The following is a 17,189-nucleotide window of genomic DNA, read 5'->3' as shown; positions in this document are numbered from 1 at the left end:
GACTGGGGGACAAACTCATTTATTCCACCATTGTCAGAGTGACAGGAGAGGCAGAAGACAGGGGAGATGAAACTGGGAGCCGAGAGCCCACTCCACTGACCAGCGGAGGACTCTTCTCACCGGGGAGGAGGTCCTGTGCTTTATATAGAGGAACAAACTAGAATAGCAGCCATCTCGGAGCTTCCACAGCTCAGACGGGGCTGGACGCCAAACGGGCATTTCATTTGTGAAGCACTGAATGTACTTTCTTCCCCACAACAGCCTGTACATACATGTACATACACATGTGAGAAGCCATCCTGAAGGTACTGAATTTGGGGAGGGACAAAGAACATTGTAGACCCCAATGGGTGTAATTATGCTTTAGCTTTTGTCTTAATACAATGACAGTCACATCCAGTGTGGGGAATGCAAAGGACCAGCACTCAAAGCAGCGCATTTATAGCTTTTAGTTTTAACTGCAGGCTGATAAGAGCCATACCTAGCTGTCAGCTTAATGCTGTCGGAAGATGAACTTGCTGTGGGTTCTGAGATGCCTGTTTCCTAATGGCAAAAGCTGGACCTCTCTAGGAGCGCAGAGAGACTCGCAGGGTAGGAAGTGAAAGTGAACTGGAGCCTGGGCGGCTCCACCAGCTCCTAAGAACATCAGATGGAGGCAGGGGCAGGCTGCCACTCCATCCAAGGAGATCTCTTTAGACAGTCAGCTAGTGTGCTCGGAGACGTTCTTAAAGTGGACCTGCAGCATTCCCTGCCCGGTTCCACGCGAAATTGTCTTGTTATCTGGTGCGCTTAAGATCAGTTTCAGGGAGGATCTTGAGATGCTCTGTAATTGGACAGGGGCCCATTTCTAGCTCTTATGCCTGCCTTCTTGTAACAAAGAAGGGCATTTATCGCCAAGCCTTACTTTGTACTATGATCATGTTTAGAAGGTGTAAACGTTTGACTCTGGTAGGTGATCCAGATGACCCAGTTACCCTAAGGACTATTTCCTGCCAAATGCCAGTAGACTTACCAGCATTACAGTCTACTTAATTTGTCCTGGCTTGGGTTTACCTGCAGGAGGCATGTTTACGAAAGCCCTTGGAGGACGCATGCATACCTGCAGTTTCTGAAATGTTGGGCATCTGAAGGTTTTCTGACTATAAGACACTTCTCTGTCTACCCCCACCAGCAGTCAGCTGATTCCCGGAGATCAGGGGTAAAGGAAGTGTGTGGATGGCAGAGAGCTGCCAGGGGGACATGGGAAGACCGAGAGGGCTTCCCCTGAAGGAGTGCGCCGGTGTTTCAGGAGTGCTGGCCCAGCCCCATGCATTTGTCTCTCTCCAGTCACGAGAGGCTCACCATCTCGCGACATCCCCACAGCAAGGCATTTCTGCAGTCGACAGTGCTGGCAGCGGTTTCTGCTGGTTCGATCGATCAAACAGTTCTTCTGACGAGGGCAGGAGTAGGTGGCATTGCTCTGCTGACTTCTCCTGAAAAAGCCCTGTGATTCAGTTATAAATACGGAACAGGTTAGTGTCCGTTCCAGCGGTGATACCAAAGGCCATGGACTAAGCACTGAGCACCACTCAATTAATATTTAATGGGGGGATAAGCTCGGAGCAGAATCATCCAGGAGACCATTAATGAAATTAAAGTCACTTCTTTTTCCTTGAGTTAAATTAATCCCCAGAGCCTAATCCTCTATCCCTTACACATGCAAAACTTCCTTTAACTTCTGCCCAGTTGACTGTGTAAAAGACACATGATCCGGCCAATCAAACAAAGCAGCGTTCTTGCTGGAATGACACCAAAGGATTTGCCTTTAACCTGTATCTCTAAAATGCCTTTATTTTGAGCATGTGTGAAGGTGTACACACATGTGTGTGCATGCACAGGCCAGGGGAGGGCATCGGGTGTTCTGCTCTCACTCTCTACCTTATTCGTTGAAGCAGGGTCTCACTGTACCCGGAAATAGACTGTCATGTCACAAGCCCTGGAGATCCTCCCTTCTCTGTCCCCCACAGTGCTGGGCATCGGGTGTTCTGCTCTCACTCTCTACCTTATTCGTTGAAGCAGGGTCTCACTGTACCCGGAAATAGACTGTCATGTCACAAGCCCTGGAGATCCTCCCTTCTCTGTCCCCCACAGTGCTGGAGTGACAGGTGCCCATGGCTGTGCCTGGCTTTTTGTGTGAGTGTTAGGATTCAAACTTGGGCTCTCATGCTTGTGCAGCGCATGCTCTAACCTATGAGGCCATCTCTCTTCCCAGCCTCTGGAACACTTTTTGGTAAAATAAACATTTCTTCAGGCTATCCAATGTTAAGGAGAACATGGTTGTACTCGGCTTGCTGCAGTTTGGGTGTGCCATGGTGCACATTAGCGTTGGTGTTTTCTCTCTGCCATTGAGGCATCTCTCACTCCCTAAGTCTGAGCCTGTTGGCACAAACAGTTGGATGACACTTGGACTGATTAAAGATCAGTTGCACTGGGAATTCTCCCCCCTCATGGTTGAGAATCAGCAGTGTTTAGAATCATAGCCTTTAGGGTTTGATGGGTCCGGCATGGCAATCATCAGCTTCCTCATTTGTCTTGAGGGCTGTGTTGGAAATGCGAGGGTGTGCAAAGACACGAGGGAGCTACTGACCTCAAGGATGCTGGTTTCGCTTGTGTGTTTATTGACTTCCTGGTTTTTCAGTATTGGGATTAAAATGGTGCAACCTTGTCATCAGTGTCTTTTGGCAGCGACCCCCAGGCTTACCACAGGAGCAGCATCTCCACTGCCACTTACTTGAAAATGTGTTCTAATCTGCCATAGATTTCTTATGCAACACAGGTGCTACTTAGAAGCAAATTTCTTAACTTCCAAATACATGGCAGAGGCACTAGGGATGTATGTATATGTACATATATGTATATATATATATATACACACATATACATATATAGATATACATACATAATGCATACACATATGTATTTTTTTTCTTTCATTGGCATTGTAAGCCGGGCCAAAGAAAAATAGGCAAGAGAAAAGTAAGGTAAGGAACTGTTTATGTGAAGCAGAGCCACAAAGGGTACAAGAGAAAGAATGGCCATCTTCAGAGTTTTCCTTAATGATAAAGACAGATGATTCTGGGCTGGAGAGATGGCTCAGAGATAAGAGCACTTGTTGCTCTTCCAGAGGACCTGAGTTCAATTCCCGGCAACCACATGGTGGCTCACAACATTCTATACTGAGACCTGGTACCTTCTTCAGGCCTGCAGGGATACATGTAGGTAGAATATTGTATACATAATAAATAACTCTTGCCGGGCGGTGGTGGCGCACGCCTTTAATCCCAGCACTCGGGAGGCAGAGGCAGGTGGATCTCTGAGTTCGAGGCCAGCCTGGTCTACAAGAGCTAGTTCCAGGACAGGCTCTAGAAACTACAGGGAAACCCTGTCTCGAAAAACCAAAAATAAATAAATAAATAAATAAATAAATCTTAAAAAATGGAATTATGACTCTAACCAAGGGACCACTGGAGGGGCAGACAGTAAAGGAAGAACGGACCAGGCAATGTCAAAATATTGCTGATATACTTCAGTCAGCAGATTTTTTCAGGGGCCAATTTGGATACTGTCTTAGAATTGTTAAGGACAGAAACAAAATGTGCTTGTCCTGTAAGTTGGGAATCTTTTAAGGAATGAACATTAAAGGAATACTAGAGAAATGGTACAAAGATTCATCCAGAAAGATGTTCTCACGAGCACTAGCTGCCCAATGTAACTGACGGGTTCTAGTACTCACTCACTCAGTGCAGTTGGGCGACCACTGAGTCGTGTTTTAGAAAAAGCGTTGATATAAAAAGGAGATAAAACTGGTGAAAGAACTAAGCCCAGGGCAACCCAGTTTGCAAGTGAGAGAGCATCACGTATTTGACGTAATAGAAATGAAGGAAAATTATGCCCCCAGATGACAAGACTTGCTGGTTTTGCTTAGTGGGCCCGTGAGTGACTCTGATTTTCTTTCTTTCTCTTTGCTTTCTGATGACTTCTCTACAAGCAGACAGGGATGCAGGGCACTCGGAATCCACTGCCGCTGCCTCATCCGCTGCCTGGGCGATGACCGGGGTCTGTGTGCACCAACTCATGTGTCAGATGTGTGTGCGCTCAGCTCTTCCGGTCTACCTTGAGGCAAGGTCAGTGCATTTTGGAAAGCAGTCCCTTGTCACAATATTTAAATCCCCGTGTGTGTGTGTGGTGTGTGTGTGTGTGTGTCCTTTGTAAAAAAAAAAGGAGAAAAAGTTTTCTTAGAATTTCCTGGAAAAGCCAAGAAAATATATTTTAAAACATACCAAGAGGTCACCTGCATGGGTGTTTATTTCAGTCTCTGAGCTGAGAATCAGCCACTGTCCACTCCCCTCTTTTTTTTTTAACAGGGATTTTAAAAAAGATTTCTAGTTTATTTATTTGTGTGAAGGGTAAAGGTACTGACACCTCTCAGGATGGGGTGACTCACTCAAAATACTACCGCCAGCATGACAGGAAGTCAGGTCAGGGATTTTCCAGGCTTCTTTTCAGAACACTCTCGTCCCTTCTGTTTTCTCGCTTCCACAAAATTCTCCTAGTTGCCGAGCCATCTCTCCAGCCCCCAGTTCTCATAGGGGCCCCCATTTTAATAGAGGCCCCCCATTCTCATAGAGGCTCATCATTACATGAGTGTCCAAAGCCAAGGCATGCACCAATAAAGTAACAGGACTGATTGACTCTGAAGTTAATATTTTCCTTTAGATTTGTTCCTTCAGCTGGCCCTGGTAGCCACTACCCAGGCATCTTATCAAATCACGATCTCCAGCTGTAGCTGAGGTGGGGTAGGCATCACACGAGAAATCCCATCATCTCCCTCCCTTTCTGCCCAGAAGCAGTAGGCCTCCTTTGGTTCTTCTTACTGCTCAGCCACCCTGCAGTCACTTGGGCTCATTCATGGAGTGAACGGCAACGAAACTCTGAGCGGGGTCTCAGAGTCTCATTAAGGACATCTGAGGAAACCGGGCCGTGCATTGCAAGGACAATTGATGCAGCATTTTATGCATCTAGAGTTGAAAGAGTGGCATCAATCCTGAAGCTCACGACTGACTGGCTTCCAAGCTGTCTGCTCAGACGTGGCAGGTGGGAAGGGTTGGGGAGAGCAAGGCGGCAGACACACCCCTGCACCTCACATTTACTCTTCAGGTGAGCCCGAAAAGCACATGCCTGCTCAGCGGCTAGGAGAGGGCAGAGCCGAGGACCAGGAAGAGGCCGTTCTCTTGGACGAAGACAACAGAGTCCCATCCTCAAGAAGAAATAGCCTCTTCCCTAGGGGAAGGGTCCCGGGTAGCTTTCTAGGCAGAGACTGAGGAGGCGGCCCTGATTCGGCCAAACTGAACTCTGCATCTTCAGAAAGAAAGTCCTTTCCCTTCTCCTGGGGGTGCTGCCGCCTGTGCATATTTTGCTCATCAGATCCTGTCCGCCTTAGATTTTTGTTTCTTGTTTTTTTGAGTCTCTCACTAGAACCTAGAACTCATGATTAGGCCAGGCTGGCTGAACACCGGCCCCAAGTATCTGCCTGTTTCCACGGGGCTTACAAATGCATGCATGCAGCCACATCTGGCTTCTAACATGGGATGGAACTCCAGGCCTCATGTTCACATGACAAACGCTTCACTGAGCTATCTCCTCAGCCCTTGCCTCCTTTGACAAGCCACTTCAGTATTCCTTGGTGTGTGTGTGTGTGTGTGTGTGATTTCTAAGCAGTTACAATGTTTAGGAAGTTATACTGGTTAAACAAGTAAAGCTTTAGAATACATAGGAGAGAGAAGTGGGAAGGAAACAGAAAGTTTGGTAGTTCCCTCACTTCTTAATGCAGAAGCCGCGTGCTTCTGAGTGAGAAGCAGGGCTGTCTGCGTGGAGTCGTCCTTGAGAAGGTTCCTCTGAGACGTGAGTTCCTAAGGCTGAGCAGCCGTGACAAAGCCAGTACTCAAGTCAAGGCTTGGCAAGAAAGAAATGACGTCATTGTGCAATTTAACTAGTACCAAGAGTTATGTCAGAGCACAGAGAAGTTCCATTCTCGATATCATGGGCTTGAGTCAAATCACCATGACATCCCTCAGGAAGGAGAAGTTTGGGTGACCAGCTCACAGGTAGTGATACGGAGACTTATTAGTTATGAAAGCTTGTTTTTTTTTTTTTAACTAGCTCTTATAATTTAAATGAACCCATTTCTATTAATCTGTGTTCTGTTGCATACTGCCCATCCTGCTTCCTCTGAGTCTCCTGTCTCCTCAGGTCTTTTGTGCACCTAGACTCATCTCCAACTTCCTCTGTCTCTGCCCAGAAGTCCCGCCTATACCTCCTGCCTATCTATTGGTTGTTCAGCTCTTTATTAAACCAATCACAACAATACATCTTCACACAGTGTACAACTATCCCACAACACTGGATTGTGTCACACTACCACCACCTAGTGGCTATATGCTGCCATGCAGCCCTTCAAAATAAGACAACAACAGGCTTTCCATGCTGGAAGGAAGTTGAAAGATTATCAGGCACTAGAGCCCTCATGCAGGTTTTGACAGAGCACCATAGAGCCTTTACCTTTAGGGATACAATGCACATAAACTCAGGAGTTTGAGCAATATGAAATAGTAATACTCATAACTACCAACATGGCTAGACGGAAGCTAACACGGACAGCAGAGAGCCCAAGAGGCTTCAGCCCTACACAAAGAATTACAGGCAACCAAAGAAAGCTGAAAGCCTGAGAAATAGTCTTCTCTAGGGACGAGCACAATTGGTTATCCAATACCAAATGGATAGCTTTGGAACACATACATATAAGTAATATTATACAGACTGAGCAGGGGTTTTATTTAGGTGTGTGTGTGTGTGTGTGTGTGTAACAGTGAAAAGAGAGGCCACAAATTTGAAAGAATAAGGACGGATATATATGAGGAAAGGGAATGGGAAATGATTTATATTATAATCTCAAAACAAAAGTAAAGAAATTATGTATGTTCCTGGTGTGGATTGCACACTTGAACAGAATATCTTGGAGGCCAGAAGAAGGCATTGGATCCCCGAGAACTGGAGTTTACAGGGATTTCTGAGCCACTTGACACGGGTGCTGGGGACTGAAGTCTGGTTCTCTGAGAGCGGTAAGTGCTCTGAACTGCCAAGCCGTCTCTCCAGCCCATGTTGTAAGCGCTCTGAACTGCCGAGCCGCCTCTCCAGCCCCATGCTGCCTTGTATTTAATTCATTTTTGAGTTTTATTGATGATACCTGCTTACTATTCTTTGGGCGTGTCTATTCCCTGACACTCTTCAGAAAACAATATGGTTATGTATACTGAACTTGACCATTGGGTGGGAGTCTTTCCTATACTTCCTGGGGCCATGGTGTTCAGGAGAAGGTTCATACTTGGATTCAAGAGCTGAATGCTACATGTCAGGAAATCCACTCAATCCAGTTATTAAACCTAAGCGTCACTAAGAAGCAATTATTAGCATGTATGCCGCGAGCATATTGGAAGGTGGCAACAGTTGGAGATACTGAAGTACTGGTTACTTCTTCCTGACTCTCCATCAAGGCTGTGCACTGGTGGCTTGCAATGGCCTCTTGGTGGGGAGCATTTATAGCACTGAGCTGGTGAGCTTGGCTGACTGCTACTGCTTCTGGTAGCTGTCTGAACTGAAAAGGTCTTACAGAAAGTGACCTCAGTGTAGACCGAATACCAGTGTGTGTCAGAACTGTGGCCATGGAACTGGGGATAGCACAGACAAGAGGAAATATTTGTTCAGAAGTTGCTCACATCTTCATTGACAAAGATGTGAAGTTCCAAGACGTGTCTCTGTTTTCTCACTTTCTCAGTCGTATATGGTGATGAAGTGGTCAACCCAAATTCATGCTGAAACTCTACACTTTCTTATTTCCTGTCTTATTCCTCCATCCATACCCGACGATAGTCTTGGAGTCCTCCCTGCCTATCAGCCCCCCAGTTCTTCACCCTCAGGATAACTAGGTCATGGCCACCCATTCAGGCATCTCTATCCCAGACTCAGTCATGCTTCTAGGTGCTGTGCAGGACACTTCTTAATGGATGTAAACTAGCAATTTGCATATCAGTTTTATGGACAGATTTAAATTTTAGAGAGACTGAGATACATGCAAGCAGATGACAGGAGGTGCAGGGTTTGGATTCCTGATTCTGGGTGCATCTTATTCCAAAGGTCACAGGCTTGTTTTTGTGGTGGGTGTGCCAAAGGTGAACCTTGGGTATCAATCTTGAGGAGCGGTGCCTTTCCTCCCTTCTTCCCTTCCCTCCCTCCCTCTGAGGCAGGGCCCCAGGGATCACCAGTTAGGCTAGGTTAGCCTCAGGGATTCTCCCATCTGCCTCTCCTAGGCGTACAGCTGTGTGTTACTGGGGATCAAACTTGTACAGAAAGCACTTCACTGATGGAGACATCTCCCCAGCCTCAGGTCACAGAAATACAGGGGTAGATTAAAAAAAGTAAGGCCCTGCTCCCTGCTTCTCAGATCTGTACTGAAAGGTACTGATGATGATCAAATCAAGGATGATACAGGGTCTCAAAGGCTGCATTTCTATGTAGGCGGGAAAACTAGTTTGCTAGATCTACCTCACAAAAATCTTTGAAATATCAGGGTTATTAATGGTTTGGCCCAAGCATGTGGGCTGGCTGGACACTGAACTGTAGGTCTGGTGGGGGCAGATACTTAGGGGTCTTGGGGTGGGGGGCACCCCCTCCTACTTGGGGGCTGCTTCTCCATGAAGCACAGGCTGCGATACTGATCTGATGTTTGGTCTTTTGACAATTTTCACATAATGAATTGATTCCTACAGTTCATTAACATACCCACTTCCACTTCTGTGTACACATATGTCTTAATTAGCTGCTCATTGGCTGTTTAATTACAAGAAAACAGCTGACAGCTGCCTTGCGGAATTCTAATGGCAGACGCTTTGGAATGGCTACACATTTGCTTTTTGACAACCAGGATTTATTCATGACTCTGAGTTATCGTGAGTGCTCCTATGCCTGCCCAAAGCATTGCATTTTGAAATTCAGCTAAGAACTGGAAATTCAGGAGACTTTGCAAGTGGGTACCATGTCTGCTTTCTGCTTTATTTCTGGGGCTGGGAAGAGCCAAGTCCTCTATGTAAAAAGATGCCCTATGTGGCAATTTTATTTATCCTGGGAGCTTTCTTTTGGGAATGTTCAGAGGGGTGAGGATGCGCGTGGGTAAGAAAGTGGAGAAGCAGGATGATGGGGGAACGATGGGAACTGTCAGTTTTACTCAGGGTAAAGAAAGGCCATCCACAGATTGAAGTTAGGGAGAGGAAGACACCAAGAAAGGGGGATCGAACTCAGCCTGCCTCTGCCTCCCGCTTGCTGTGATTAAAGGCGTGCGCCACCACTTCCTGGCTTGAGACTCGGGTTCTTTCGATGAGAGCAGGTAGTCTCATTTGTATCACTGTTGGTGTGTAGGTCCCCTACCCAGGCAACACTTCCCAGGGAAACTTTCTTCCATAGATGATGGTCTGCCTCCTCATGGAACCGTATGTGCCAATGAGCTCTGACCTGAAGCTGATCTCACCTCACGTGTCCCATTTGTAAATGCGGATGTCTGCTAGCACCTCAGATCCAACCCCAGGAAAGACACTCAGCACCCCCAGGAGAACCTTCCAGAAACCTGGCACTAGGGCAGGGAGGATTCTACCTACCACGCTGCCTAGAACCCAGCATGTTTGTGAGCTGAGGAGGGGCAGTAGCTACTGAGACACAGCTGCCTGTCACTTGTTTTTGAGGTGCTGGAGACTGAACTTGGAAGTACTCTGTCTACCTCGTCGTCTATATATGACAGAATGGAAAACTGATGGCTGAAGGGTGAAGTAGCATCTTTCTTCCCAAAATCGAATTTTCATTGTAAAATACTGAGCTCTAATCCAGGTCTTAGCATTTAAAAAGCATTAGAAATGAAAATATTGAGTATGAAAACATTAATGTTAAAAACTAGACAGAACCAGCTCAGGGGTCATAGTGACTTTTTACAGTCTCGTAACAATGGCAAATAGAACTCAGGAAGAAGCATTTGGGCCTAAAGGGAACATCTGTCAAGTTTCTTTCCAGCCAGCACACACAAAGGTCCACATACTTTGACAATTAGAGGGGAGAAGAGCACCTGTTACGCACTCTAAATTTCTTTAAAAACTTTCCTATGGCCATTTTACGAGAATGCGTATATGAGGTGATGATTGTGAATTCCCTGTTGTTGGCTGGGAGAGGAAGTTTCACATAGGACACCATCTTAGCTATAAGTCATTGATGAATAAGTTGCAGATAAATGAACCAGATATGGTAAATACATTATGATGTAAATGTATACATGTTAGGATTTATATGTGTGTATATTATACACTGGCCCCCTCCTCATTACTATTTGCTATGTAATGTGGTTTTCCCTCACAGGTCGAATTATACAGCCAGAAAGAAAATTATTTATGATTGGTCACAGTGGGATCACCTCCACCTGGTTAACATTTGATAATCGATGACAATGGCAGAAGTCCCTTGACTTCACTGTAACTAGAGATAACATTGCTACAGTCAGAAATTACAATGTAGAACAGTTACCGTATCCCTCCAAAGTGTACTGCCCAACACAGTTAGTGGCCTTCATTGTGGAGTAGAGGATCAGAACCAACAGCGGAAAGTCATTTCAGCATGGAGGTATCACACGAACAGGATTTGGAAGGGATTCTAGACAATCATAGGCTCTTAACTGTTTGCCTTACTGTTTGTATTTATCTTCTCCAGAATAAACACTGGCCCTATACATGTGTGTGCATGTGTAAATGTATTGGCACGCCGTCAATTCAGATTCACTGAATAATCGGTTATTAATGAGCCTTTCAAATTGCACACAAGTCACCCTGAATTTCATATTTCCAGATACTGCATATCAGTTCAACACATAGAACCTCAGGGTCATAGTGGACAGACTCAGATAGTGCTGAGCTTCTTGGGCAGAATGGAAAGACCTAGGTGGTCTAAACACCTGGGTGATATGCCATAAATGAAAGTCAGATCTACGGAGGACCAGGACAAAGCAAACGCTGTAGGGCTTGGAGGTGCTGTAGGGATGAGAGATACAGTAGAGATGGGAGAGGCCCTGGTGCCTCCCCCGGGGACATAGCTTTGGGGACACAGAGGCTGCAGTTGGCAGTGGTCACAGGTTGTTTGCAGAGCTGGGTTAGCATTTCAACTTTTTTTTTGGTGTGTGTGTGTGTGACATGCAGAGGCCAGAGGAGGTCACTGGGGGGGGGGGGGGGGAGATCTTCCTCTGTTTCTCTTATTGCCTGAAACAGAGACCCCCCCACTGAACTTGAGGCTGTCTCAGGGAGAGTGGCTGGTCAGTGAGCTCTCAGGATCTACCTGCTTCTGCCCCACCAATACCAGGGTTGCAGTACACAGCCACACGCATCATTTTGTTTTTTTAAACAAAGATGCTAGGTACTCATACTCGCAAAGCAAGTGGTGCTACCCACTAAGCCTTTCTCCAGCCCCAAGTATTTTATTTTTGCAAGAATTTACTTCAGAGAGGCCAGATTAAGGAAGAGGCCTTTACCACACAGATGAATAATTCAAAATTCCCCTCCAGTAACAAGTTCCCCACTTCTCAAAGGCGGGTGGCTTTTTAAAGGACAAAGGGATTTGGAGAGGTGCAAGAGTCCCAAGCTTTGGACCAGTGAGGTGGCATAGCGGGTAGAGGGACTTGCCACCAATAGTGATGACCTGAGTTCCTAGGACCCACAAGGTCAAAAGAGCAGACTGACTTCTGCACGTCGTCCTCTAACCCCCACATGCATGCCATGCTAGCCACTTCCCAAATAGACCATGTAATAATTCTAAAAAAAAAAAAAATCCATCTTCACTAACCTGCGGTCTATATATGTAAATCAGCAAACAATATTATGATTAACAATGAGAGGAAGAAATTTAAAAATTATGAGGCTAGTCTTCCCCCAAATCCCTCAGCCATTATGTACGGCTGCAGGTGATTTTCTACTTTATGACAAAATACGTTCTTGTTTGCACTAAATAAATACAAACCAAAACCAAAAAAAAAAAAAAACCCCAAAATAGATCCCCCCCCCCCACCTCACTTCAATCTTAAAAAGCCTAAGGGCTAATTGGGTCTGGCTGTAGCTATCTCCTAGGCCTTTTGCATCAGATAACATTTCTCCTACTCACTTTGTGCTGCTTTAATCCTGCCTCCAAAGTCTTCCCGTACACAAAGAAGAATTTAAATCTCAATCAATGGAAATTTGAATTGGGGGCATGGTCCTGGGGTGACTAAGCATCCTTGTCTTCCATTCTTATAGTAAGCCTGTTCTGTGTCCCTGGCCCCATGGTCACATCATACAAATGGTCACTGTAGCAATAATATCAGGTTTTTATTTAAAAGCACCTCCTATTCTTGGAATAATCCTAACAGGTAGGCAGGGCAAGTGTCACGGCTACTCCATGGATGAAGCTGAGTCGATCAAAGGTTGAGAAGTGTCCCAAACAATGTGGGCAAATAATTTGGCCAGGTGTACTAAGACCTGGATACCAACAGAAAGACTCAGTCACATCCATGTGAAACTTAATGGAAATATTTCCTCATAAACCCAGTTACAGGGCAACCAGAGGTCTCTTGTGTCTCTGTGCATGAACCTGCACTAACAGAGGCCAGAACAGGATGTCAGTGCCCTCTTCTGTAGCCCCCTGCCTTATTCCCTTGAGACAGGGTCTCACACTGAACCTGGGCATCTTCTTGCAGCTAGGCTAGCTGGCCAGTCAGCTTCTGGGTTCTCTGCCCCAGAGAGCTGGGAAACAGGTACGAGTGGCCATTCTTGGATTTCTCCCAGAGGCAGCAGGGATTTGAATTCAGGTCCTCCTTCCTGCACATGGAAGGCTATGACCAACGGAGCCGCCCCCCACCCCCCAGCCCCAGAGGGAGCTCATCAGTGCGATGGGCTCTGCTGCCTTGCTCTCTGTCCTGACAGGCTGAAGGAGGTGTAACTGCGGTAATTATACCTGGACATCGCGGTACTGACCCCACCTGCCATCATCACTCAGAAGCTCAGGGAGTTGAATTTTTAGGTAGACTGGAAGTAAAAAAATAGAAATGGCAAAGATGCCCCGTAACACAAATAGAAACAACAACAACAATTAAAACAGCTTACCTTGCAGCCTTCACACGTAATGACACCATAATGGATTCCTGACGATTTGTCTCCACAGATCTTGCATGGAATAATTTCAATTTGAGCTGCAACAGAAGCATGCAACCAGTTAATTACATTTTCTTTTAAACACCTTATAAAAGCGTTCCCCGATCAGCATTTGTATAGCGAAAACTAATAACCTACTAAACATTATCCTGCATTAACTATTCATTGCTGAACTGTGAGGGTCCCCCTAGAGCCCTGGACTAAATTATGGCTGCTCGTTATATAATAGCTTTCGGGTTATTAAAATGGGTCATTTGAGAAGGTGTTTAAGAGCCCACAAGAAGACTGGAATCAGCATTTCAAAGGCGTCCAGAACCGGAGAGTTCGCAGTTTAGGTCTCAGAGCAAAGCAGATACTAAAATGTGTCCCCTCCCACCCCATCTCATTTTCCATCATTATTTTTAAAAGGTCATAAATCTGTCTTGGCTGAGCATGTGGCTCTTGACTTGTAGAGAAAAATACATCCCCAAAAAGTCAGGTCTACTTAGGAAAATGATTCAATTCAAAATATTAATAAGTTACGTATGATAGGAAGGGCTCCTCATTCATCCTTTAAGAGAATTAATGTAGTTGCCATGTGTTCAAAATTAGTTCATCTTTGTACAGCCAAACCTTTCAGCCATAAAGTTAATATCCTGCCTGAATTTAATAATGATGAATTTTTGCCAAACAGGAGGAGTTGCTTCTGAATTTTTTTATGATGGAAATTGATTTTTTTCTTGGTGCAGCATGCATGTATTTTTATGCAATTGATTATTTAAAGCTGCTTGCCTCTGAGAAACCAAACGATTAAGAAATGACACCAAAGTTCTAAGTCCTGGTTAGGCATCTATTCATCTAGATATAAACACACGGTATTTCCAGTAGAGTCAGAAAAAGCAGAATTGAGAACCGAAATATATAGAATAGAAAATACATGGGCAAAAAATCCCATATTTAACTCATCTCTTAAATAGGATTTGTACGTGGAATCCTGGAGACAAAGGTTGATCCGCAGTGATGATGATGATGACCTAGAATGTTCCGTTATGAAATTTTTACATCCCACAGTTTTCACCAATGGGTATCACCACAGCACACTCTCTGCCAAGTCATACATGCAGACAGAATAGCAAGTGCCCTAGTCAATTTCATTTATGCAGGTATTTGGCGAGGTAGCTTTGTGCCTTCCACAGAGCAATGGTCTCATCCAGTAACTCTGTTGCATGATGTATGCAACACACACACACACACACACACACACACACACACACGGCCTACTTTCTTCTACTGAAATGTCATATCCAGGGATATTTTCTGTAACCACTGACTTTGCAGTCAGATGTAATCCACGAGGTTCCTGGATTAAAACCCATCGTAAGCTATGCCGTCTGCTACCCCCTTCCAAGAAGATGAACACAAGTGTGCTGGCGGCTTCAGCTATTCTAGAAGGAGGGTCCTTTCCCTATGTATTTTTTCAGCACTGCACCCCATGCTTGTTCATCCAAGATTTGCAGCAGTGCCTACAGAGGCCAGAAGAGGGCATCAGGCTCCCTAGAGGGGGAGTTGTCACAGGCGCTAGGAAGCCACCTCAGGCACTTTTGAAAGAGCAGCAAGCACTCTTAACCACGGAGGCATCTCTCCTGACCACATTTAGCGATTGCTCAAAATCATCTGGAGGCCTACTGCCTCATAATGGTGTTTCTGCAACTTAGGGTATTTAGAGCTGGATTAATAAAAACCCCATTTCCAACCTTGCCTTGTTTGATATTCTCAAGAGATATAGCAGAAGGCCCCATATTGAGTGGTCCTTTCAAAATCCTCACAGAAGTCATGGGGAAGGCAGTCTGCAGCGCCAGGCCGAGTTATGCTCAGTACTTTTCAGAAAGAGGGCAGAGAGAAAAGCATGGAAAAAGTGCTGTCCGCCCGCAGTTCCAAGCTGGGGTTTCCCACATGTGTGAACTGGTCTATCACGAGAACTGGCTGCCTCTACCCTGACCTGGGAGGAAGAGAATAATTACGTGACACTACTCAGGCCACCTATTAAACAGAATTTATCTGTGAAATAAAGACAGCCAGCCAGGAGCCGCCTTCTGCCCCTGCTCCACTTCAAATTATCACTGAAATGACACGAGCAGATCTCGTTACCCCCACCCGCCACCCCCAGGGTCAATCAGCATCAGAACCACTTGAGGCAAAGCGAGCACATCAGACATTTTCAGTCTGGGCCTTTGGAGAATCATCTTCAGGACACAGGGGGTCAGCGGGTGGACCATCTGCCTTGCAAGCAAGCAGAGGACTGGAGTTCAGATCTCCAGCACCCACCTACAGGCTTGGGGGAGGGGGACATGGCAGCCACGCTGTAATACCAGTGCTTAGGAGGCAGAGACAGGAGAGTCCCCAGAGCAAGCTGGCTGGCAAGCCCAGCTGAAATGGTGAGTACTGGGTTCAATGAAAGGCCATGCCTCCATATAGAAATAAGGTAGATGGTGGTTAAGAAAGACACATGACACGAACTTCTGACCTTCGCGTGCAAGTGCACACACGTGCGCTCACACACGTGATGCAAAACAGTCTGTCAGCTCTGTACGAGAATCTGAGGGCCCTGACCAGGCTCTCTAGGGAAACTTAAGTAGCCCTACCTGATCAAGCAGGGACATGACGGCTGCTGCTGTGCTCTGGGGTGGACCTGAAGGCGGGACTTCCAAGAGTACCCAAAACGCTTTTAATGGGCTACAGCAATCCTTTAGTTTACATACAGGGAGGTATGCTGGCATGCTCACGATAGGAGGGCCTAGAACTATCATTTCTGCCTTAACACCATCACCTAGGAACAGCTCGTGGCCTGGCTGGGGATGGGCAGCAACTAATGGCAGCACAGACTCAGGCGGCCGGTATTGCTGCGTCAGGCTTTGGCACCCTTGGTCTTCGGTCCTGCAGAAGTTCAGGTCTTTCAGATCTCAAGGCAATCCAAACCCAAGTTGACTGCACAAGTTTACACAGAGGCCACAACGCTAAGAATGAATGGGCTCACGTAGACTCACTTTTCTTTCCAAGATGGGGCCATTCCCCTAGACCTTTGTTCCATCATGATGCACTTAGCCCCAGTGGGCAATGTGGGCTACAGAACCAGAATTAGAACAAGCTTCTCCAGGAACTTCACACGTGGGGACTGGAGGGGTCTCTGCAGAGCAAGGTTCGGCTATTTTGTTTGGTCAGATTTAAACTGCTCGGCTAGCTGACCCCCTGCATGGCTGTCTTATCTCAGCAGATAATTTCAGCCCCGAGTGCTCTTTGGGAGTGATGAAAATACACCCGGCTCCTACCGCACGGCCTCTGAATGTCACCCGGTCACATGTGTTGACATTCCCACAGCAAACATTTGCAACTGGGAACCAGGCACTTACCCATGTCCCCGTTCAATCGCCCCAGCATGTGGAAGCCCCAGCCCGGGGTTACTCTCAATTGACAGGCTCAAAGGAATCAAAGAGAAGAAAATCATAGCCGGTGCCACCCAGCTACTTCAAACGGATGGCGGCTGACTCTCACCAACTTAAGTTTTTACGTCAACAAGAAGGATAATAATCCCTTCAGCCTTTTCATTCTCCACCAAGAAGCACTGTCTTCTCCAAACGATACTCTTCCCACACAAAGGATGTGTCTTAGCTCCTTCATCTACTCCACACACGAACTTGGCCAGCATCCCAAAGCATGGTCGCTGTCAGACACCACCACGGTTGACAATCACAAGTCCACAGACTGACCTGGAGCGCATATGCATTTCTCCCAGCCAGCGACATCAAGCAGTAGGCCACTGGGAGCCAGATGTGGCTGTGTGGTTCCAGATGAGCCTCCCAATGAACAATCTTGCTCTGAAAACGTCTCACTGAAGTATACTTTTCCCCCCAGCCC

General features: G+C 46.3%; 1 protein-coding gene across 3 annotated transcripts in view; it reads right to left on the bottom strand.

Annotated features, from left to right (window-relative positions):
* Window positions 1-17,189, bottom strand: part of Rora (RAR related orphan receptor A) — a 728,880-nt gene that overhangs the window by 26,268 nt on the left and 685,423 nt on the right. For all 3 annotated transcript variants that reach the window (XM_038321100.1, XM_038321101.1, XM_038321102.1), the window contains 2 exons: window positions 13,251-13,336; window positions 1,342-1,483 (listed from right to left, as the gene is read on the bottom strand). In XM_038321100.1, the coding sequence (XP_038177028.1) occupies window positions 1,342-1,483; window positions 13,251-13,336 (228 nt within the window). The remainder of the gene's footprint in view (window positions 1-1,341; window positions 1,484-13,250; window positions 13,337-17,189) is intronic.

Source organism: Arvicola amphibius, chromosome 3, assembly GCF_903992535.2.
Source record: "Arvicola amphibius chromosome 3, mArvAmp1.2, whole genome shotgun sequence".
Taxonomy (NCBI): domain Eukaryota; kingdom Metazoa; phylum Chordata; class Mammalia; order Rodentia; family Cricetidae; genus Arvicola; species Arvicola amphibius.
This window is presented reverse-complemented; position numbering and strand designations above follow the sequence as displayed.